The sequence below is a fragment of the Larimichthys crocea genome, chromosome XXIV, assembly GCF_000972845.2.
Source record: "Larimichthys crocea isolate SSNF chromosome XXIV, L_crocea_2.0, whole genome shotgun sequence".
Classification (NCBI taxonomy): Eukaryota; Metazoa; Chordata; class Actinopteri; family Sciaenidae; genus Larimichthys; species Larimichthys crocea.
Window position 1 is genome coordinate 9,573,974 of NC_040034.1, and position 25,272 is coordinate 9,599,245.

Below are 25,272 nucleotides of genomic sequence, written 5' to 3' on the forward strand. Positions count from 1 at the left end.
AAACAAAACTAAATTGTGCATTGTTATGAACTTAATTGTTATGAACATAATTTTCTCTTATGAAACTTCAGAAAGATGGCAGTGAAAAGTATTTAAAGGAACGAACAAGACAAATTCAGGTCAATTTGGCCCCTTTATTGATTTAAAATGAGGAAGCATAGACCAAAATAATACAGTTTTGGCCTTGTATGTATTAAGATGGCAGTGAAAAGTATTTAAATGAACTAACAAAACAAATTCAGGTCAATTTGGCCCCTTTTTTGATTTAAAATGAGGAAGCATAGACCAAAATAATACAGTTTTCGCTTTGTTGTATGTATTAATACATCCATTTGGTTTCTTTCACTTGGTACCCTGTAGACTACTAATGAGCAGCTATTTTTGTGTGTTTCTCTTTATTACAACAGGTCTAAAGTCACATTTAAACCTTAACTGATTGTAATAAAGCGTTTTTTGCCTTTAAACTGTAAATATATGGGAAACTAGAGGCCACATTTAGTCGAAAATAAAGGTAAACCGTTAGCTGGCCGTTGACCTCAATCACACGGCCCCGCTCGACAGTTATTAGTCACAGGTTTAAAAAAAATAATCTGCGGGTTACCATAGCAACAGCACTGATGTGGCTACTACAGCGGAACTAATTAATTGGCGGTAATCGTTGTTCGCTAACCTGCCAAAAAAATGTATTTTCAACTGTGTTTTCAGTTAACGTGTGTAGCTTTATTGACTAAAGTATCGTGGTATGTTATGAAACACAAAGTAACATTAACGCTAATGTATTTATTACCGTTATTTTTCCTTATTAAAAAAAAAATAATAACTCGACATGGCGGAGCGACGCCACACCCACCGCGGCGTCGACCCCCTCAAAAACAGAGACACCTCGTTGTATTTTATTATTTATTTAAGGGCGTGTGCTCATACATTAGCTGCTTGTTTTGTTTTTTTGTTTTTCCTGTAAACTACAGTAACCAGCGTGTTACAAGAGGCTACCGCCGCTTACTGTGAGCACAGCGGAGGTGACATCACGCGTCTCCGGCGCTGACAACCAGGCGTCAGCCCCCCCTTCAATGGACTGAAATGACAGCAAAGAGCGCAGCAGCCATTAAAACAGTACCAGAGTTTATTTATTTTTTTAAAAGGGATAATCTGTGCGCAGATGTCGCTGCGTAATTACCTCTAATCCTGCTGTGGTTTTACAGCTGTGTGCGGCACCTCGCCTCTACTACGCTGATCCTACAAACAAGTCAAGTCTGCGTATTTATTCTGCAAATTCATGATGGTGTCGCTGCAGGACTACAGTGAAAAATGGCCCATAACATGCTGGAGTGGATAGATAAAAATAAATGCAACTTGCTTGGTATGTAAAACAAAGAAGCAGATTTTGAGTTAACGCTTTTAGGTGTATAGCTGCTGTACGCCCTTATTTATTCTTATAGACAGTCGCTCCATGGTGGTCTTGTTTATTATTATTTTATTTTTTTACAGTAATATGCAATAGCCTCCCAAAGGGACGAAGATGGGTTGCATCGGGGCTTGTCTGCAGAAAATAAGACGCAGGATGAAGCTGGACCGGTTCAGAGAGCTGGGCCGGCAGTATCCAGTCTTCTGCTTTCTGCTGCTGGTCCTGCTTATGTCCACTGTGCTTTTAAACAGGTAGCCTATAGTTACTCCATCAGTGCTACTTCATGTATGGCATCCCTGACACCCTCATCTAATCCATTTATGTGTTAATAACAGCATCTTCTTCTGTTTTGACAGATATATCCACATTATTATGGTGTTCTGGTCCTTCTTGGCTGGAGTCGTCACTTTCTACTGCTCTTTGGGACCAGAGTCTCTGCTTCCCAACATCTTCGTCTCCATAAAACCAAGGACTAAGGTAGGTCAGAAAGAAAAAAAAATACTGAATACAACTGACACGGTTAAAAATCTGAACTTGTTTATAGTGATTTCTGAAGAAAATATTCTAAAATATTGCAATATTAAACCGATATTCAGTGTCAGAAATTACCAGTCAATGTTTATTTATTTAAACAGCACCTTTTACACACAGAGCAAAAAATAAAAACAGAAATAGACAAAAATAGAATAGAATTGAGCAAAATAGATAATATATAAATAGACATAAACACAATAGATAAACACAAATTAGATATCAATTAACTGGACACAATATTTCCCATGATTAAGGCACTCTTGCAGCTGCAGTGAATGATGAGAAGGATCCCATGTAAAAGATGTTAACTTTATGTTGCAGTCGTACCAACAGGAGCTGTTTCCACTGGGCCACAGCTGTGCTGTTTGTGGAAAAATCAAATGCAAAAGGCACAGGTGAGATTCCTGGTTATGTTTTGGTGCAGTGGTAGTTGAGGAAATGGTTGTATTGTAACCTTATCATCATGTTTAAACAGTAGTTATATAGTTATACTGACAAGGTAAACTCTTTATGTCCACAGACGCAAAAGGGATGTTCCCTGTGACTGTGTATGTTACCATGCTAATCAAACAAAGATTATTTGTGAAGCAAACAGTAAGTTAAACTGGAAAAAAAGCCATCTGGTTTAACTGAAGACATTATAGATTAATTTATTGTATTTGAGTTCATGTGCTCAATAACGCTGTTGTTTATCACCAAGGTATGGATACACTGCTCTCTAGTGGTCAGAAAGGACTCTTCCCCTTGACTCTATAACTGTGTGATTTATTTGTTTTGTGTTGGCCTTTTATTTATTTAATGATAGACCAACTTTGTTACTGGAAAATTATCAACCATGGCTCGACCTGAAAGTTCCCTCCAAGGTGGATGCGTCTCTTTCAGAGGTAATACATGCATGGGTTAAACATATTTTTATTCAATACATAAATCAAATGATCTCATAATCCTATTCTGTTTTATTTTTTTCAAGATTCTGGAGCTCGTTTTGGAAAACTTTGTGTATCCTTGGTATAGGTAAGACATTTTTCCATCCTCCTTTCGCATGTCATAATGTCATAATATAAAATGAAGTGGTGTGATATGTTATATGTAGTGACAGCTGTAACTGTACTGTGTTTCTTTTCAGAGACATCACGGATGATGAGGCGTTCGTGGACGAGCTCAGAGTGACTTTGCGCTTCTTTGCAGCTGTGTTGGTCCGCCGCACACAGAAGGTGACAAATAAAGACTGGAGTGGCATTAAAATCTTTGGATGCTGATCTGAGTTGTTTTAAAATTCTTTCTTTCTCTCTCAGGTGGACGTGGCATCCCTCATTACACAAAAGCTTCTTAAAGTTTCCATGAAGCACATTGAAATAATCAGCAAAGCAAGACAAAAAGGTATCGCTCACATGTATAACCCACTTTTCAGTCTTTTCTTTGTGTGCACCATAAAAAAAGCAACAAACCACTCTCCTCGCTTGCTCTCCTCTGTAGTAAAGAACACAGAGTTTCTTCAACAAGCTGCCCTGGAAGAATATGGACCTGATCTCCACGTAGCCCTTCGCAGTCGCAGAGATGAGCTCCTCTACCTCAGGAAGTTGACTGAAATGCTCTTCCCTTATATCCTGCCACCCAAAGCTACAGACTGCAGGTAACCCAGTTGTGTTTCATTTGAAGGAGCTGCAGTGCCTCCATATATTTGTCAAAACACATCACAGCATCAGTGTTGCCCAAGGAGAAAGTCTGACAGCATTGGTAATATACAGAAGTAGATAAGGATCACTCTTTACTCTCTCATTTTCTTATTTCCTGCTGCCTTATCTCTTCGTTCCTCTCAGATCTCTTACTCTCCTGATAAGGGAAGTCTTGGCTGGCTCTGTCTTCCTTCCTTCAATGGACTACTTGGCTGATCCTGTGAGTGTAGACACGTTAAGGGCCAATTTTCTCTATCCAGAACTGCACCTGGAGCCTTCTGCATGTCAATTATGCAAATGGAAGGCAAATATATGTATTTTTCAGAACAAGTACTTACGTGTGTTTTACTGACTGCTTTTTTTCCCCTTCCTATTTTAGGACACAGTAAATCATTTGCTTTTGATATTCATCGACAACTCCCCTGTAAGTGCGTGTTGAACCGTTAACGGATCATCTGTGTTTTAACATATTGCTGCAGAGTGTATGTTATTCATGGGTGAATAGGATAAAGATGCTTTCCATCTGCTTCTGTTGCTCTAGCCTGAACGAGCCACAGAGCCCACCTCAACGCTGGTTCCTTTCCTGCAAAAGTACTCTGATACACGCAACAAAAAGCCCTCTGTAAGTGTGCTACCGCCACAACAAGCCACTGTGTGTTTTAGGCTGCTATATCAGGTCTCACCAAACTAAACAAGAAGTGTAAATAACGTCTTTGAACTGTTTAAAGAGCACTGATTTCTATTCTCTACATGCTCTCTGTCGCTCATCAGGTACTAAAGCTGGAGTTGAAGGAAATCAGAGAACAGCAAGACCTCCTCTTTCGTTTCATGAACTTCCTGAAGCAAGAAGGGGCTGTCCATGTGCTCCAGTTTTGCCTTGCAGTCGGTAAGCGTGTCCCGAACCATCCCAAACCAGTCATCAAAAGATACTTTGGCTACTTTATTTGCACAAAATCCGGAATTTTTTTATGTGAAATGCTCCTAAAAATTTGTTCTACAACTCAGGTAAAGTAAGTAGTCTGATTTTGCTTTTTTGAGTGATTACTCATAATTTTTAGTATCCAAGCAGAACAATTCAATAAAGACAACCCGACTCTAGCCATTCTCTCACCCCTCAGCCACACACAGTCAGTCCGAAATCATCAGCAAAGCTCACTAAAGGGTGTCCATTGTCTTGACACCCATGGATACCACAGCGATGCATTCTTAAAGGTCCTGAGACAGTGAGACTGAGATGTCTGACTCATTTATCTTCTCAGAGGAATTCAACGACAGGATACTGTGCCCAGAGCTGTCTGACTCAGAGAAAATGATGCTCCATGAGGAGGTGAAGAAGATCTACGAGACCTACTGTTTGGACGAGAGCGTTGACAAGATCCGCTTCGACCCATTTATAGTGGAAGAAATACGCAACAGTATGTGACAGGGATCTTTCTAGAATCATATAATTACCTACTGCACTCACCTCAATAAGTATGTACGCTATTGACATGTATGTGGTTCTTGTTTTACTTCCCAGTTGCAGAAGGCCCATATCCAGAGGTAGTGAAACTGCAGACCATGAGGTGTTTGTTTGAAGCCTATGAGCACGTCCTGTCCCTCCTGGAGAATGTTTTCACCCCCATGTTTTGTCATAGTGATGAGGTTAGCGTCTCCACCAAGAAATAAATCACTCAACTCACTGTCACCCAGCTTGACATACATACATACCTGACGTTCAGCCCAATTTATGAATCACCTATCTGTACTGCATCTGTCCGTCATGACCTGATTTCTAAGTACAGTCCTTTTAAAACATGACACATTTGTTTGCATCAGAACAGTAACAAAGCTATATCTGCCAAATGCTGGAATTAGAGTCGGGTTGGAATTTATTGACTCACTTGCGCTATCCTCTTCCGATCTCTCAGCCACCAACCACTATCAGCCGTGTCATCAATACCAGACGCGCAACTGGCCAATGAGCCGACACTGGCGCTATGCCAAGCTGCCAAGCCGAATTTCACCCCTCAGAGGCTGTTTCATTGAATACAGCTGGGTGGACCAGTGCTCAGCCATTGTCCACAGCAGGCCACTGCCCTGCATGAATAGTGTGTCTGAGGAATAATTATATAATTTGATATTTTGTTGCCACTCCTGTTCCTGCTCCAAAATAAACAGTTTAGCCATGATTATTATTAAAACATAAAAAGGTCACTCAGTACATCCTTTAGTTGTTCATATACTGGCACAGAGATGCAGAGCTGCATATGCTGTGTTTGACTGACCTGAAATTTACATTTATTTATTTATTTGCTCTTTCCATAACATTTTTCAGTACTTCCGTCAGCTTCTTCGAGGGGCCGAATCCCCTGCAAGGAATTCCAGGATGAGCAGGTAGGTTTCACTTAACTAATATTTGTGTTTGTGTTTAACAAAATAAATGTTTAACACATAATGTTTACTAGTATACTGATTCATTAGTATTAGTAGTATTTGGCAAGAAGATAATCTAGCCACAGAAAATCAGAGAATGTCTCATTGGTAGTTTGTTTTTTAGGCAGATAATTGATTGCTCTGAATGCATGCACATGCAACCCAAGTTCCTTTAATCTGTTTGGATTTCACTGGTCACAACTCCCTGTATCCCAATAGCCACTGCAGTATGAAGGCAGAATATAGGCTGTGTCAGCTGCATCAAAAAGCCTGAAATAAAGCTGTAAATGAGCAATAAAAAAAATTAAAAGAAGTTATTTACTTTGCAGTTTAATGAAACTTAAATTAGAAGTGACCTGAGCCCAGGGATCAACTGTCATGTTTCTATCACGGGGTATGGTGTGTATGTGGCCACGGGGCCCTGCCACTAACTCCTTGTGCATATTGTTCCAGAAATAGCCTCAGTTTGGATGACATTCGGTGAGTATCAAGACATCAGTGTGCTGATCAAACCAGTGGCTGGCTGAGCAGTGCTGCTGCACGCAAGATACAAATTACACGTCATTCTGTCCTGACTGGTCTACAGAGGAACATGCCCCCCCCCCTTTTTTTTTCTTACAAATTCACTGTGCTCTGGGCCCAGTGCAATCAGGGCATGAGTACTAGTTCATAATTTGATAATGATATATCATTTTATCGTTAATCTAATTTCACATCTGTTTTATTTGGCGCCTGTGCTGTAAATGCAAATGAGAGAAGATTGAGAAAACCGGCCTTAATCAGCTAATCGAGTTAATCTTAGCATGACTCATCATTAATATGTTAATCATATGTTAATCAAGCTAATCATGAATCATGCTGCTGAACACACGCAATACAAATTCTTTGTTTTGGAAGGTTTAGATTTTATTTTTTGATTTGATTTGTGATTTTCCTCATTAAATTATTCAAACAAGGTTTGCTCGCTCCCCAAATTACAGAATTTAACTTCAGGAAAGATGTTGGTTGCTTTTATGTTGCAGTTTCTGGTTAAGAAATCAATCAAAGCAGTTTTCAAAGCAGCATGAATTATGCTTCTCAGAGGAGATAGACGATAATGGCTCTTACTGGCACCCCATCTCGTTAACACTCACCAACTAGGAGCCCCCCTCCATGTCTGCAGTTCAGTAACTCCCCTTCCACTCTGCCCGTCTGTCCACCCTTTACTCCATCTATGTAATGCCACCACCATGCTGTGTCTGTGACTGTATGTCCACTCTGATTCTGTAACCACCATACTGCCTGCCCTGGTATGATCCACGGTCCTCTCCCTCCTCTTGCCCGTGGGGACGTGACCCTGTTCTGCTTATAGTTCCTGGGACTGGAGCCCTGAGTCCCCATCCTCACTGTTCACCGCCTCTGGCAGCTCTTCACCTGCATCTTTTAACTCCCTCCATGCCCAGTCCACGTTCACAACTTTCCCATACGGCTCGCTATCCCACCGCCACTCATCACCCAAGTAAGTCAGGGTCCATCCGTGTGTCACAGGTCGCTCAGTGTGATGTCATGCTGTCCACCTTCCTCGTACGTCACCCCAGTCCCAACCAGACGCCTGCATGGTGGGACCGATGCATGGGATCCTGTTTTTTATTTGTCATGTGTCCTTCAACTTCAACTTGTGTTGTTTAGGCTGAAACCTCGTCTGTTGTTTTTGACGATGCAGTGACTTTTCAATGTTCAGTGATGATGGGGTATATCACCGGGTGATTTTTATGTCACTTAGTCAAATTCAAGGCACAGAGCACCTGTGATGTTGTGTGCCTGTTCTAGTTGACTGGTTGGTAACTGATCATACAGAACATTTTTTGCAATTTGTGATCTCCTTCTGTTCATGAAATCACTGCTCACTGCTGTGTGCTCTGTTTGCTTTTGGCTTTTAAACAAGAATCAAGGCATTTCATTGTGAGATGGCTGTGACTCTGGCTGTGACTACCTTAGTTTATACTCCCCACTGTACAGTCATGATACTGATCGCTATGTGCCCTGCCCCTTGCTTACATTTCCCTCCCTGTCACTTCTCTCAAGCTGTATGCGCTTTGCTGAAGCCATGCGCATCTCCTTCATCACGCATTGTCTTAAAACCGATCTGTTTTCGCCTGCAGGAACACGTCAAAGAGGGGCGAGTCCTTTGGGATCAGCCGCATTGGCAGTAAGATCAAAGGAGTGTTCAAGAGCACAACCATGGAGGGAGCCATGCTGCCATCTTATGGGCTGGTAGAGGGAGAAGACGATATGGTGTGGTTGATTTAAAATATTCCAAACCTTCATTTTTAGGTGATTTAAAGTGTTTGTTATGACACTAACAGGCGGATAGTTTCCAGTAGAGTCTAGATTGAAACACAAATCAAACAGTCCTGTGTTTATTTCCCAACTTACAGATGATTCGCACTGCATGTGCTTTAATGTAATACTTCAAAATAAGAAAATGTAATTCCAAATTTTTTTGTCCTTTTTTGGATTTTTCTTAACAAATTAGGCCACTACAAAAAGTTAAATTCAAACTAAAGCACTCCTCTAGTCTATCACTGTAGATAACCACTTGGGGGCATTGGTGAGTAAAGAAAGGAAAGCCACGCTGTCCATTAAATCTGCCTGAAACATCATGCAGCAAAGCAGAAGTTTGAAACAGGGCTCTTCTCGGGGCTTCCTAGAGTTTTGTAAACCCTTGTTGCCTAGTTTACCAAAATATTTTCTGCACACTGTTTAGTCATAACCAAATACAACGTATCATCTTGTCCGGTGCTCCATTGAAGCTTTAGCAATTATGTTCAGTCCGTGATTAAAATGCATTTTTGACCGGCTGCAGAATGACATCAAAGGGAAAGCGATGTTTGTCTGTACATTACAAGTTTGACAGAGGACTGTGTGAGGGTAAAGGAGCAGGTGACTCTTAAAAATAATTAAACTTCTGCTTTGATTAAGGGAACTGCAACTGTTGTGTACCGTTGTTACAGTTTCTGTACTCTATTTTACTAACTGAGTGTGCTCTTTTTACACATAAGGTTATGGGAAAATATGTACAGTACATGTACAATATCAGTACAGATAATGAGCTGTCTCCATAGCTGGTGCAGTAAAACAGTAGCTTGGAAATATAATTGCTCTTCATGTACTTAGTGTAAGTAGATAATGCAATGTGTGCATTCCTTTATTTGTGAGTCCCAGCCAACCTTCTTTTCTCTAGATTGATTACTTCATTGTAAATGTATTATATTATATTACATTATATTACATTGCATTTAGCAGACGCTTTTATCCAAAGCGACTTACAGAGGAGGACATAAGCTGAGAAAGGTGTAAAGGAGCACAGAGTAGTTGTTAGTTTTGTTAGTTTTGTTAGGCAGGGAAGCATTCTCGAAACAGAAAGGTTTTTACAAGTTTTTTAAAGGTCGAAAGGGATGTTGCTGTTCTAGTAGCCGTTGGTAGGTCATTCCACCATTTGGGGACGACCACAGAGAAGAATTTGATTGTTGGATACTGTATGCAAAATATAGGTGAGACAGATGAACACACTTGAGTGAGAAATAAACTTGAAATTGAACTCAAAGCACAAAAGATATCCAAGAATCTTAAGAAGAGCTCACAGTGTTTTGCACTTCAATGGCAGCAGTTTTGACCATGACCTATTTCTTCTGATTTTCTCTTTCCTTGACCTTAACCTCTCTCACTTCCTTCCATTCAAGGTGGAGGAAGCCATGATGGTGCTGGAGGATGACTCCCCCATGGAGGCAGCCTCCACCCCAAGCACCCCTAGAAACCTCTCAGCCTGGAACATCACCATCCCGTACATTGACTTCTATGATGACGATGTGAAAAGGGAGAGGATTCCTGTGTTCTGTATCGACGTAGAGCGCAACGACCGGAAGGCCGGTGAGACTTAACAGGCCCGTGATTCTGTCACACTTACTGCCATCTGAGTAATGGCATCTGTTTCTGTATGATATAAAATATTTGACCAGTTATGTGTGATATTACTGTAGGTTTTTGTTCAAGTATTCTCTCTGACATTAAAAATGTATATTTAACCCTCATAAACTGAGTTAATCTGCCTTATCAAGGCTGTATTGTTGCAGAAATAGTTTTGTTCAATAGTTTCTCGATATCTGTACTGTGAATGAAACTACCACTCACAACTTAATACAAACTAGAAACAGCAGGAACAGCAAGCCTGGTTCTGTCTGAAGGTAACAGACCTAGCAGCACTTCTGAATATTCACTTGTTATATTTCATTAATGTGTGTAAAAATGACTGAGCTGTGATTTCACAGTATTCACAGTTTCACTGGTTTCCTGGTCAGGAGCAGCCACTCTATGACACGTAGACTCCAGGAAGTGGTCAATGAACAATACTAGATGACAGCATAACGAAGTCATGACCCACCCTGCTCTTGTTTCCCCAAATTGAGGCATTTGCTCAAATTGACAAAAAATCAAAATAAGAGTGACAGCTGCAGAAAAAGCTGCAAAAAATCTAAAATCACATTAACACAAATATGGAACATTTTGCTCTCACTCAACTCAACAGCTGCCTCTCACTTTCTGTACTTTCTCGTTGCCTCTTGATGTTTCCTTGGATGGCAGCGATGCTAACTGAGAGTAGATCTAACTTACTAACCTTACTGTATGTTTTCCCTGTTTGTGTTTGTGCCTGCAGTGGGACATGAGACAGAGCACTGGTCTGTTTACAGAAGATATCTGGAGTTCTATGTTCTTGAATCAAAGCTCACAGAGTTTCACGGTAAGGTTTCTGTATATTGCTGCTCTAGTTTGCATTACGTGACCCGTGTACTATTATTTTTTCATTCACTGCTGTAAGGAAGGAATTACCCACGAAAGTTACGTTAGGTTAGGTTAAGTAATTTTTAACCCCATTATTTAGGGACTTTGGAAATGACACAACGTACATCTTTTTTTTTTTTTTTTCAAACATTCCTTTCTGTAAAATCTTACACCCTCTGTAGGCTCATTTCCAGATGCACAGTTGCCTTCTAAGAGAATCATCGGTCCCAAAAATTACGAGTTCCTTACATCGAAGCGGGAGGAGTTCCAGGAGTACCTTCAGGTAGATGTCTGTAAAATATGTACTAAATATAGATTGATGGGTCTCGAGATGAGCCATGTGAACATTATTTAAATACACGGCTGGACTCTGCACACTGGTCAATTAAAGTGTGGAATAAATCTCACGTCCTCTGCATGTATAAATAGACTAGGATGACTGCAAACCAGCCGCTAATGTACTCTTAAATCCCTCAAGTAGAAAGCAGTACCCTGACCCAAGAGTCAGAGAGGGACATTTTGTTATTACTTGTTTGAAATAAGTGCCTTAATTTCTTTCTCTCATGCTCAGAGCCCACACACACACAAACACACAGTTCTCCAAACAAATCTTTCTACTCAATGCATCTGGCAGCTCAACAGGCATCACTCAAGTGACCAGACATAAAGATCGAACAGGGAATAGGTCTGAATTCCTTATCCATTTGTCCCAGGAATACAGCACCTCTAGTTTCAGAAAATAAAAGTGATCGTTATTAAATTGTGAAGAACAGAGGATGCTGTACGTCAGGACCATCAGCGGGTTCAATCACCGTTGTAAAAGGAGAATAAATGATCTCTGTCTGTCTCATTTGTCTGTCCACGCGGCAGCTGCAGCTTTTCAAAACACAGTTCAGACTCTGCAGTTGTGATTAGGGTCCACTTTGTTTTTGTTATCCATTCAAGCACTGTGTGTTGAGATTTGATACTTGGCTGCCAAACATTTACAGACAAAATAGCTTCTGAGATTTATTTCATGAAACATCATGCATGAGTTTGTGGAGTTTTCAGCCGTTCATTCACAAATCCCAGATGTGTGCCAACCGGAATATCCTTAAGCACTCCACCAAGGAAAGATTTTTAAATGGCCCCTGCTTGAAGTTGCATCATGAACATATAGTATTTTGTGGAAAATAGTATGCAACAACATAAACTCTGTAGCTATAAAACATACAAAACCACAGTCTGTTCTGTCTGTACAAAATGAGTAAAATATATGTGATTGTCCACACAGCAACCTGAATAATGTACTGTACCTGCATTTACTCAGTTTTAGTCAAATATATTTAAAAGCCACAGCACTGATTCAAGTTTCCACTACAGAACTTTAAACAAACATGCTTTCTTTGCAGAAACTTCTGCAGCACCCGGAGCTGAGCAACAGTCAGCTCCTCGCTGACTTCTTGTCACCTCACAGTATGGAGTCTCAGTTCCTGGACAAGATGTTACCTGACGTGAACCTGGGTACAGTATGAGCGAGCCAAAGACCAGTGTGATGGATTATGTTTGAACAGCAGAACATGTCAAACACACCGTGAAACTGTTTGGTCAGCCTGACCTTGTGTGTTGCGGTGAAAAGATGTTTGTGTTTCAGACAGAGGCAAAAATGTGACAGAGCCATACATCACGTGTTTTTTGAGATAACATGTTTATGTTTCACAGGGAAAATCATTAAGTCAGTTCCCAGCAAACTCATAAAAGAGGTAAGGAATACACTCCTATGTGGTGCGGTTTCTACAATACAATGAAATCACTCCAGATTTAAACTGTCTCTTGTCACTCATGTGTTGGGCAGTCCATTAAACATGTTTAAATGACAAATACATCTGTAAGAGAAATGATAGTCATTGTATCCTGTGCTTTCTCTTTCAGAAAGGGCAGCACCTGGAGCCTTTCATCCAGTCCTTCTTTAACTCCTGTGAATCTCCCAAACCCAAACCCAGTCGCCCTGAGCTCACCATCCTAAGCCCCACCTCGGAAAATGATAAAAAGGTTTGGGAAGTCTTTTTTTATACTCGTTCTCTCTCCCTTTCTTGTCTCCTAAGCTCCAGAAATGTTATCCTTTGAGTACAATTAAAGTCCCCGCTGAAGCTCAGATATACAGCAGTTGAATAGTTGTTTACATTGGAGGGTTGCCATTTATTGTTTGGTGGTTAAAACCCACAATCCAATGGAGCTCTACAAGTGTGGAAAGATCAATCTCAGCACAAAGTCACGGTTTGCATCCACCAAGACTTCATTATAGGAACAGTTTATACTGTTGTTTTGTTTGTGTGTGTTGTCATGATAATGCCACTTTTGAAATATTTCATTGGTGCAGCTGCCTTGAAATAAAGGGAGGTTTAACTAGATAACCATGAGAGTACTTCTTCTTCTATCTCAATAACTATGTGAGTTCATTCATACTCCCTTTTTGTTGGCCAACTTGCCAGAGGCTGAGTTATAGTGAGATCATGAAGGTTTCACAAGCCTTGACCTATTTAAACACAATGTAATAATATGAATTTCCCTTCACTGCAGAACTTGAACAAATATGTCATCGCTTCAAAATAAACACACACCTTGTCGTGCTGTTTAAGACTTTTGTTGCAATATTTTGTCAGTCGCCCAGAGCAGAAAAGGTTGTTTTTAAGAGAACAGTAGCATCGTTATTGTCTTAAAAGTGCTTCAGTCTCAAACAAAGATGTAAATCCTTCCCTCTCCTAGCTCTTCAATGACCTCTTCAAAAACAATGCCAACCGATCAGAGATGACCGAGAAGAGACACAATCAGAATTACTTCATGGAAATGATCACTGTTGAAGGAGTGTACGATTACTTAATGTATGTGGGTGAGTAAGATCTTGTTAATTTCAATGACACGTTGATCACAGCAATCACTGAAGTTGTGTAAAAACAAAGTTACAAATTGTTTTACACTAATACAAGTAAAAGTAATTAAATGAACATACATGGTAGTTAGTTCTTTCCCCTCCTTCTTCGTGGTTGTCAGGTCGAGTCATCTTCCACATTCCCGACTGGCTGCATCACCTGCTGATGACTGGCCGGATCCTGTTCAAGAACACACTGGAAGCCTACACAGATTACTACCTCCAGTACAAACTCAACCAGGTGGTCCAGGAACACCGGCTAGTCTCGCTCATCACTCTGCTTAGAGGTACACAGCAGTTAGTTCAGAGACAAGCGAGTTCGACAAAGCGGCGTTGATCTACCCCATCTGATTCTTGGTATGAAAATAACTTTAAACATGCTAATGTACGTAATCTTTGCCCTTCTAGACACAGTTTTCTGTGAGAGCAGTCTGCCTCGCTCGCCTCAAGACAAGCAGAAGAGGGCAAAGAAGACCTTTGAGGAGATGATGTCCTACATTCCAGGTATTCATTCAGCTCTAGAAATTAGTGTTTTGTGGTTTGTAAGGCCACTTCAGCCAACATTTTCATATTCCACAAGACGAATCTACAGTTGTGAAAACAAGTGGTTGATTTAATGTCTCAGCTGGGAAGTTCATAAGCTATTTATCTTCAGATTTTCTGGGGAAATGCATTGGAGACGAGGCCAAGTATGAAGGAGTACGTCTCCTCTTCGATGGACTGCAACAGCCTATTCTCAACAAACAGGTACACGAACATGAAGACAGTCACACACACAGCATATGGAACACAATCCTCATTTTCATTTGTATTTCACTGCTGGAAAAACCTCTCATCAAGAGAAAAGAGATTATGTGACAGGTAATGAAAGATCGTTTTTAATCTTCTCCTTGCTTTCTGTCTTCCTCAGTTGACGTATGTGCTGTTGGACATTGCCATTCAAGAACTTTTTCCTGAGCTAAACAAGGTAAACAGTTTCTCGCCTTGGTTTTCAAAAGAAATATCGTTCCTCAATATCCATCCATCCATTCATTATGTATATACATGACACCTCAGTCATGTAACACTCATGTCACGCCATTATCTTCTTTGTACTTTGTACTGTGTGTGATAAAATGGGAAAGCTGACTTTAGGGTAAAGAGCAATCTGTAAGGCAGTCTCACCTGATGGTCAAAGACTGAGCAGAATAAGAGAGTTACAAGACGTACATGTAAGAGATAAGAGATCCCTGTAAGAGATTATCCATACATACATGTCACAGTAATTGTTCTTTTATGATTATATCTGACAAATAATAAATTGAACTGAATATGTAACACACACCCTCTCCTGGGACTTTTCCAAGTGTATAAAAACTGTGTTGTAAGACTGTTTGTGAGATCATCAGCAGATACTGAATTAAAATTACACAGTCCTGACTTGAAAAATAAAAAAAGTAATAAATTCTTTAAAGTTATAATTGGTTTTATCTCTGTAGTTCCTTTCACTTCCATGATACGTTGTAAAATGTGGCTGTTATTAACCTGCAGAGGATTTGGAAATGGAGAAATCATCTGTTGTTTTGACACAGTTATATCCAGCTAAGCTGCCGGAGCCAAAATTGGCTGTAGTGATACAATCTCGGAAATTGTGAGAAAAATTCAGATTTTCTTACAGCAACTGAAAAACAGGAAGAAACCATAAACTTACGTTACAGACAGTTGAGTATTTGTGTTTTGAAACGCCTTGTGTTTTATACATTATTTTGCATGCTTTTGATTCTCTTCGGGTACTTCAGCTTCCTCTCTCACACTCCAAAGACTTAAAAGCGTAATTGGTGTCTTTAAATTGGCTTCAGCCATCCATGATAAGCAGTTACAGAAAATGAAATTCGTAACATATTACCTGTAGCTATAAGTGATACACTGTCTACTATACACCTACTTGACAACTAAGATCCTCTAAATTTGTGCTTACTCTGTTTGTGTTTCCTCAGCAGGGGCAGAAGGAGACCTCAATGATGGCTCCATGGATGTAAAATGAAGAATTTAATGAACATGAGCTGACATGCTTATGAGGCATTAAACTAAGCCCATAAACTAACATGTACATCGCATGTAGTCACACATGTACAGCATCTCATCTGAATACCTGCCACAGCAAGAAAAGGGATACACAAGGATTCTCCTGCTGAACTGTATGTAAGAAAAGGGATACACAAGGATTCTCCTGCTGAACTGTATGTCATCACCTTTGTAAATAAGTTGTATAATAAATTAAATAAATAATATAACAATGGTCCTTGTGTAACTATTTTTAACGATAAATGCACATGAGGTAGGAAGAAAGAAGCACTGCGGTGGTGGTCTCCAATTCTTTACTACTACTGGTGGTGGTGGTGGGCTACTGCTGGTTCTGATTCTCAGTTGATTTGATTAGTTTATCTTATCATCACTAATCATTGTCATTGTTTAATCATTGTTGCTTTTATGTGTGTTTTATGTCCTGTCAGTGGGACATGACAACATCACTTCAGGCAACTTGAGGGGTGGAATCTTATTATAACTGTTTTAAATATAATTGTCCTGCATTATTCCTACAGGATTCCTTTACACCTGAAACATACTTCTGTTAGACTTTTTAAATATAAATTATGAATTAAACAGGCAAAAAAAAAACAAAAAAAAAACAGAATTTAGCACAATTCAAACTACTAATTTCAAAACAGGTCAACAGAGATTAAATGAATAGCAGTGCAAAAAGAAGGAGTGTGTCACAATGTTCATTGAGATTTTCAATTCCAAACTTTATTTACTTGTAAAGCACGTTTCATGCAGCCCAAAGTGCTTCACAGAGCAAAAATTAATCAGACATAGACAACAATGAATAGAGCCCAGCAAAACAGATACAACAAAAATAAAATAGATAAAAGGGTAAAAATATGTCTTTTTTTTTAATGTCTACAGAAATCTCTTGGAGCAAGCAGATGTGATGACAAAAACAGCAGTAAGATCTTACAGAAGATCTGTGTTTTATCATCTCAGGGTGCTTTTTCTATGCGTAGATGAAGATGCCAACTAAAACATTTAGGCGGAGGCTCAGAAAGGTGAAGGTCAAGAGAACAACAACAGAAAACGATGGCGTATTTACAGATTTATTTCTGTAGCAATATATTCATGCCTAAGTGAAACAGAGCAATGCAATTCTTAACTAAACATTTTGTCGTGTATCTGAATATGTGCTGGAAGTGGACTTTAAGGTTGAAGACAAACAAAACTACAGTCAAACTGTGTATAGGCACATTCGGGTGCAGAAATACATTTTGGCTTGTTTCCATCCATTGCTATTCAGAGACGAAGTTTAAAGCATCGTCCTAGATTTGATTTAATAATATTCTTTACATACATTCATTTGGATTCTCAAGAAGAAAACACATTCATACTAAAAATGACTTACATGCACTTTTAGGTAAACAACATTGGTAATTTTAAATACATATTTACTGTCTTCTTGAGTAAAATTTTATTATACAGAGCTTGTGTTGTTCCCAGACCTTATATTCAGCTGTTTAAACCACTGTCTATTTGGTGGGATAAAATAAGTCCATGCATGGATATTGAATCTACCCCGAGGCTGAACCTGCAATCCATGTTACTATCTAGTTATCCTTGAAGCCAGTGAGATGAAAAGGCAATTAACCAACTCCCACAGGAGTTCCCAAGCTGCCAAACTTGCCTTCTAGTTTATCACAGTTTCCCTTAAAGTGTACAAAGCTAATCAGAGGATCAGGGACAGACATAAACCCAGCAGCAACAAAACAAGGCTGTGGGCTGTGAAGACAGCTGAGTTCCTGAACGTGATCCGACCTTCCACTGCCGGGTACACACGCTTCATATCCGAGATGTATTTGGATAAGACTGCAATATCCATATCACCTGCAAGAAGTGGAAAAATTACAGCTTGGTTAGTATTTGGTGGGGGTCGCCAAGCAGCCCATGCACAAAACATCTGTTCTCCATCTTTACATACGTGTGAGTTTTAGAGACAGCTGCAAGACATATTTGTTTTTATAAACCATTCCCTATAGAGCGAGTTTAAGTTCCCCAAGAGCCCAGGACATATATGACCAGTAAATAGGATTTAAATAGGTGGACTGGGACTCAGCAATGGATGAACTGCACCCATTAGTGCCTTGCTATAACAGCTGCAGTCACATTCATGGAAGACATTCAAACGTATATATGAAAGAGGGAAAGCCAATGCACAACACACTACTATGATATTACTATTAGTTATTGCACAGTGCTAAGTGCTGTGAGGCTGTATTTTGCTTTGAGCTTCCGACATCAACATGCTAACATGCTACGATGACAACCTGCTGATAACTGAATAATAAAGTGACTCATTGTCAGCAATTATCACAATTGCTTCGGTGTTTTAACTTTGGCGCTCTTCCCAGGGCAACATCCTGCCTTTCATGATTTATTTTTTGGTGTGTGGTTTCCTCTCTTTCTCCTTTGTGCTAATGTTATTTCTCATTTTTATAACGCTTATTCTTCTCTATATAATTATGCTCCACTGTTACCAGTATATGTGTGTGTGTGTGTTAAAGTGATTGTAACAAAGTGGAGAACAGCTCTAACACCTCTAAAAATCTTCTCTTCAACTTGCTCTATGTCGACCTTGGACAGAGTCTGTCACGTATACTTCCAATCCAATGGTCTCACACTTTTTTGCACTCTCAGTTTAAAAGTGATGGGAGTGCCAGCCCATACTGCCCATATACTCAAATATCACCTCTCAACAGAAAACTTCTGCTCTTATAGTTTCTACAAACATCAACACATTCTAATGATCTTGTTATTTTGGGGATTGGACTCAATCCCCAAAGTGGCTACACTTCAACTACTCTAATACTGTATTACTATTATAATACAGACTAACTCAGGGCGCTGTGTGTCTGGCCCAGGGGCATTGATGGGATGTGAGGAGGTTTGAGATGCTCAGCTACTGAGATGATAGGAAGCTAGTTTGGATACGACTTGTAGTTTTTTGGTAAATGGTAAATGGACTGCGCTTATATTCCGTCTTTCTAGTCTTCCGACCATTCAAAGTGCTTTTACACTACATATCTCATTTACCCATTCATACAAAGTACCAACTGTTCATCAGTTTTTTGGAGCGAACCAATCATACACAATCATACACAATCATACACCGATGTCGCAGCCTTCGGGAGGAATTTGGGGTTCAGTAGCTTTCTCAATGACACTTCGACATGCAGACTGGATGATTGGATGATCCCCTAAACCACAGACGAGCTGAGAGAGAACTTTGCAATGATGACTGTCACAAATACTATCACCCATTCCTGTTTATTATGATGTTCTCAACTAAGATTGGGGCTTTAAAAAAAAACAAACTGAAGCAAACATAAAGCACCAGATGATGTAGGTAATTCAGACTCTGATTTTTAAAGAGTACTCTTTGGGTTATTATTATTTCCTTTGTTTGAACAGCATCAGCTCGGCCTTTGTGTACCTTCTAACTCATCTCTTATTGTTACTAACTTTGTTCTATCAAGTACAACTGGTTTCATGTTACTTCCTTCTTCTCTCTCTTACTTCATTATATTCTTACACAAGCTGGGTCGTAACACATCTTTTGACTGACTGACTCAATTGATAGTCATTGTTCTACACTATTTATTTATTTATTTTAATTTAGGCCATGTAGGTCTTTGGAATAATACAATTTCAGTACATGCATTGAGGTATTTAGGGCTGACTTTTTTCCGTGTGTTTTCAAGATGTTTTACAGGATAACGAAAGTAGGAAGATTTATTTTGGCATATGGTAACAATGGTTGCCAGTTTATGCGGCACCCTGTCTAGCAGCTTCAAGCGATGTATCATTAAAACAACAAGAAGGACGGTCAAGAGTGGAACAACTTTGAGATAGCCTGGACCTTAAGTGAACTTCAGAAACATTGGTCATTCTTGCCATCTCTTTGCTTAGCTTAAGACATAATTATGAAACCACCTCTACTTGCCTACCTGTGTTATGCTTGAGTAACTCCTCTTTAATCATGGCATAGCCATCACCTCCGCCCACTATGTATGAAGGCATGACCACGGTGTACGTCTTCTCCGGGTCTAATGGTTCGTACTTGGGCACACGGCAGTCAGTGCAGAGCATGGACAAAGACACTACACGCTGGTCCACTGGTTTGGAGAGGTCATACTCTACGTGAATGCCTGGAAATATCCAAGAGAAAAAGAGGAAAAATGTTATGTTTGCTGGAGTTTGAACATCAGTAACAACAGGCTTTTGGGAAATATTAATTCTTAATGAGTTGAGAATATTAATATGCTCTCATGTCGTTTCAGTGAAAATGAAGCTATTACCAGCAGCCACTTAGTTTAGCATAAAGACTGGAACAGCAAGCATGGCTTTGTCGAAAGCTAACAAAGTATCTCTAAAGCTGCTGCTATCACCACAAATTGATATTTTTACACGTACAGATTAACCAAATAAGACATAATGTTAATTAGCAGCGTTATGTTACTCAGAGGGCAGGCTTACGTGGGATGCGTTAGCCTGATATAGTCGCGTTAGCTTGACCAAAGCAGCAGCATTTACAAAAATGATTGTACTTCTGGAAACTTCCTCAAAAGTTGTATAATTTACATGCTGTGTCTGTTTAACTTGCAGCTATCCACCAGTAACTTTGCTTATATTTGGCTAGTGAGCCTTTAGTTGCGGACAGCACCTCTCTGAAGTGTTGTCGGTTACCAGCATTAAGATTTTGCATTTGTATTGATGTTCAGTACCTCTTGCTGGTAGGCTGCTTGTTAATGAATTAACTTGTAATTACTAAGTAATATAAACTTAAATCATTGTGTAACTATTAAATTATTACAGTTTTCAGTTGACTTGCCCATTGCTGTTAATAATTGATCTTTAGAAGTGAGACTTTTCTGATTCAGATTTTGATATCTTTGGACAGAGACAGCCTAGCTCTTCCCCCTTTCCAGTCTTTTTGCTAGGTTAATCTACTGGGAGTAGGTTCATATAAATAATTTACTGGACAGACTTTAATAACCTCAAACATCTGAGAGTCGTCTTATCCTGGTGTATTTATCAAAATGTCAAATTATATGTTTGTACAGAGGTTTGCCAGAGGACAGACCTGACACTTGAAGAAATTCTCCAGACATGGATCCATATCTGTGAATGGAGTGTTCAAAAGCCTTTTTCACTGTTGATCCTTTTAACTGGACCAAGTCAAAGGTTCCTCCAAACGGTAAGACGGTAAGGATCTCCTCCATAGTTATGGAACCTAAAAGAAAGGGAAAATACCATGGCATTAAAAAGAGAAACTGCAACTGCAGATAATGTGGCCTTTGTAATGAAGCACAAATAACAGAAGTACCGTTTTTGTAGCGCTCATCTATAGCTGTCCGTATGGCACCGCTGTTCAGCATACATATGCCCACGTGATTCCACGGCAGATCACCTGATTCCTTTAGATTGTAATAAATCTGGCAATGCAAAAGGAGAGAAAGCACGTCAAATTTCCTGAAAAGAGTTGGTCTCCTGTGTTTGTGGATTAAGTGGTGTTTATGTCAGCCTCCTTCAAACCCTTGCACGAATTCCCACGTAATGCTGAGCATGCACAGACAGGATTTAGGGTTATATCCAGTAGGAAGTTGAGATTCATGTGTTTTGTCTCAGGGGTAAATAAACTGAACAAAAGCGGAAGCAACTACTGCTTTCTGTATATACAATAATGACTGACTGAGTGAATACATTAAGTATAATAATATTTACTGTAGTTATTACCATAGCGTCACAGATCAGGTTTCCAAGGTTACACTCTCGAAATCGGCACTCTTCAAACGTCCCATTGAGGTATACTAAGGTTTGTCCGACATACTGTGAGGAGTACTGAGCCAGGTCTTTCTTCCAGTTCTCAATGTCAGCAAGGAAACCCGGATCTGAGAAAGTTAGAAATATTAAATATTTGCGAAAACATGAGACAGGTTCATTGAATTTCGAAAGAACCATCAAGAAAAGAAAATACCTTGAGGTATGCTGTTGTCCATTAGGATGGGGTTTCCAACAGCCTTTTTCACATTTCCAGCGTCATCAAAGGTAACCTTCAGGTATCCAAGATATTTCCCAAAAGCATAAGCCTGGACCACCGGCACGTCTCTCCCATCGTTAGACCTCACCATGAAAGGATATGGACCTTCTGGCACTTCAGTGGATGGGGGATTTCCTGCAGAAAAAGACATTTTGAGGTTTGTGGTTGGACTGTCTTCTTGTTACATTGTGGAGGTGTGGCTTTGCTAAAAAAAAAAAAAAAAAAGGACGGACATCTACAGTCTAATTTAATAAAAAACAATAATAGAAATACGTTAAATTACGTTGTAAAACATAGTAAGTTGATCTGTTAAAATAGGATAAAAATACCAGTATAGAGGAATGTGTTGGTGTGTCCTCCGATAACAACATCAACCCCTCTCACACGCTTGGCGATGTCTTGATCCACGTCAAAACCAGAGTGTCCCAAGGCTATGATCTTATTGTAGCCCATAGTTTCCAGTTTTGCAACCTGAACCTGAAGTGTTGCCACCTCATCCTCAAACTTTAGGTGTTGGCCTGACACACGGGGAAAAATGTGATTACAATCAGACAAGAAGTAATAAGTAAAAAGTATTCACCTCCCTTGGCTTTTTACCTATTTTGTTACATTACAGCCTGTAGTTCATTGTTTTTGTAATCTGAATTGTATGTGATGGATCAGAACACAATAGTCTAAGTTGGTGAATTGAAATGAGAAAAATATATACATAAAACTATTTTTTTAGAAATAAAAAAACTGAAAATTGGCATGTGCATATGTATTCACCCATAAAAAGCTCTGGTGCAACCAGTTACCTTCAGAAGTCACATAATAACTGAAATTATGTCCACTTGTGTGCAATCTAATTGTCACATGATATGTCAATACATATACACACATCTGTTTTGAAAGGCCCCAGAGGCTGCAACACCTAAGCAAGATGCACCACTAACCAAACACTGCCATGAAGACCAAGGAACTCTCCAAACAAGTAAGAGACAGTGTTGTTGAGAAGTACAAGGGTTAGGTTTAAAAAAAATATCCAAATCTTTGATTATCCCCAGGAGCACCATCAAATCTATCAAAACCAAATGGAAAGCACATGGCACAACAGCAAACTCATGGACCGGGCAAGGAGGGCATTAATCAGAGAGGCAGCACAGAGAAGGTAACCCTGAAGGGAGCTGCAGAGTTCCACAGCAGAGACTGGAGTATCTGTACATAGGACGACAATAAGCTGTACGCTCCATAGAGTTGGGCTTTATGGCAGAGTGGCCAGAAGAAAGCCATTACTTTAAGCAAAAAACAAAATGGCACGTTTTGAGTTTGCAAAAAGGCATGCGGGAGGAAGGTGCTCTGGTCTGATGAGACTAAAATTGAACTTTTCGGCCATCAAAGAACATGCTATGTCTGGCGCAAACCCAACACATCACATCACCCAAAGAACACCATGTTGTTTTTCAGTAGCCGGGACTGGGAAGCTGGTCAGAGTTGAGGGAAAGATGGATGGTGCTAAATACAGGGATAGGGATTCTTGAGAAAAACCTGTACCACTGTGTGCATGATTTGAAGCAAGGACGGAGGTTCACCTTCCAGCAGGACAATGATCCCAAACACACTGCTAAAGCAACACTTGAGTGTTTTAAGGGGAAACATGTATATGTGTTGGAATGGCCTAGTTAAAGCCCAGACCTTAATCCAGTAGAAAATCTGTGGTCAGACTTAAAGATTGCTGTTCACAAGCACAAAACATCCAACTTGGGGGGGATGCACATTGACTTTTTCTGTTATTTTGTCCTATTTGGTGTTTGCTTCACAATTAAAAAAACAACAACAATAAAACATCTTCAAAGTTGTGGACTGTAAATTAAATGATGCAAATCCTCAAACAATCCATGTTAATTCCTGGCTGTGAGGTAACAAAACACGAAAAATGCCAATGGGGGTGAATACTTTTGCAAGGTACTGTATAAGTAAGTAGTATAAGCTCTGTGTAATACATAAGAAAACAGAGCACAGTGGAAAAAGCTCTAGAGAGTGTTTTAAATTCAAATCCAATTAAGTGTGTGGTCGGTGCTCACTCATGAACACATGAAATGCTGCATGAAAAGAAGTGCTAGTAAATACATTAAAAGATTAATCAATGAAACAATGGACGCTTTTACCTGGCATAGATAAGGAAGGGGTTTCTTTAGTGGTGTAGCCCACCACAGCCACTTTCTCTGAGCCCACGTTTAGGATTGTGTAAGGCTTGTAGTAGCCACTGAGCTTTGCGGCCAGAGTCTGGTCAGCCTTTATGTTGGCACTCACCACAGAGCAATTTACATTCTGGAGGAAGGGCTGGATAAGACCCTCCACCCCGTTGTCAAACTCATGGTTCCCAAAAGCCTTAAATATAAGATAATATATCTTTTAGTAACAGGACTTCAGTGATTTGATTAAATCAAACATCTCTATGACCAAATTTAGCTGTGTTCTAAAAAGAAATATCACAATAAAAAGATTATTTACCATAACATCATATCCAAGATTGTTCATGAAGTGTGCAGCTTCGGCGCCTTTGTAGTAGTTGAACCAGACAGTTCCTTGAAACTGGTCTCCTGCATCCAGAAACAACACGTTCTTCTCCTTTCGTCGGATCTCCGACACTTTAGTGAACCGCCTGGCGACCCCAGCGAAGCAAGGACCGCTGGATGAACACTTTCCCGAGTCCACGCTGGTCTCCTCGATCCGTGCATGGTTGTCGTTGGTGTGAAGCAGTGTCACTTCAAAAGTCGACACTGTGCCCGGACAGTTTAAAAGCAGAGAGAGGCAGAGAGAGGTCAAGAGACCGCGCAGGGACATCCAGAGGCTCATCCTGTCACTGTGCGTAAATGCGCACCAGTGACCAAGAAAGAAGGCTATACATGAATAAGGCGTGGGCTTTCCTGTCAATGTGTTGTTAAGACTGTGTTGTCAGTGTATGTAAAAAGAGAGGAAACGTTCGAGAAGGTTTTAAAGGGTCTAAAAACTGTAACTGAGGAGTTAGTTAATAAAGTATAATGGTTAATAAATAAATGTATTTTTGATTTTTAGGTCCGTTTTTAGTGGTTTATAAGAACAACTTTTGTCAGGCTGTGAGAAAAAACGAATTGCACAATAAACTGCTACAGGAGGATCTCAACTAAATCCGGTTAAATAAAATATTAAGTATTCATTGATGATTACAAACATTTATAAAAAACATCACAACCAGGTAACCCCCCAAAATTAGTTTTTTTTATTAGGGACTGTGTGAAATTTATTATGTGGAGGGGACCCTCCTTTCCCTCTTTAGAGAAATGCTGTTTAGGGAGATGATTGATAGCTATGAACCATGCACATCCACACCCACTGTTTCTTCAAAATTACATTTTTGTTCTCCTGG

The 25,272-nt window shown here is 39.8% G+C and overlaps 2 protein-coding genes across 11 annotated transcripts; one reads left to right on the forward strand and one right to left on the reverse strand.

Annotated features, from left to right (window-relative positions):
• Positions 1-608: 608 nt before the first annotated feature.
• Positions 609-15,937, forward strand: LOC104922179 (sorting nexin-14). 10 transcript variants are annotated; one of them, XM_027274552.1, is made up of 32 exons: positions 609-651; positions 969-1,360; positions 1,489-1,656; positions 1,762-1,882; positions 2,261-2,334; positions 2,745-2,823; positions 2,910-2,953; positions 3,066-3,153; positions 3,235-3,319; positions 3,416-3,572; positions 3,760-3,835; positions 3,995-4,039; positions 4,157-4,237; positions 4,387-4,501; positions 4,875-5,030; positions 5,135-5,259; positions 5,933-5,991; positions 6,484-6,510; positions 7,382-7,528; positions 8,172-8,304; positions 9,753-9,939; positions 10,724-10,807; positions 11,031-11,131; positions 12,240-12,351; positions 12,550-12,590; positions 12,760-12,879; positions 13,594-13,717; positions 13,879-14,043; positions 14,165-14,260; positions 14,412-14,503; positions 14,667-14,723; positions 15,733-15,937. In XM_027274552.1, exons 3-32 carry the CDS (start codon positions 1,520-1,522, stop codon positions 15,772-15,774), a joined length of 2,970 nt encoding a protein of 989 aa, XP_027130353.1. In that variant the 5' UTR covers positions 609-651; positions 969-1,360; positions 1,489-1,519; the 3' UTR covers positions 15,775-15,937. The 10 variants fall into 10 exon arrangements, 9 of the variants coding, with proteins under 9 accessions (XP_027130353.1, XP_019133013.1, XP_027130354.1 ...); XM_027274553.1 differs by lacking the exon at positions 609-651 and having other exon boundaries at positions 895-1,113; positions 1,203-1,360; XM_019277468.2 differs by lacking the exon at positions 609-651 and having other exon boundaries at positions 894-1,360; positions 15,736-15,937.
• Positions 15,938-16,415: 478 nt separating this feature from the next.
• Positions 16,416-24,775, reverse strand: LOC104922149 (5'-nucleotidase). The gene is made up of 9 exons (XM_010734896.3): positions 24,378-24,775; positions 24,032-24,254; positions 22,214-22,402; positions 21,822-22,019; positions 21,581-21,735; positions 21,171-21,279; positions 20,928-21,077; positions 19,792-19,992; positions 16,416-17,671 (listed from the first exon to the last, which is right to left on the reverse strand). The coding sequence occupies exons 1-9, from the start codon at positions 24,720-24,722 to the stop codon at positions 17,514-17,516; spliced, it is 1,728 nt and encodes a 575-aa protein (XP_010733198.3). The 5' UTR covers positions 24,723-24,775; the 3' UTR covers positions 16,416-17,513.
• Positions 24,776-25,272: the final 497 nt, after the last annotated feature.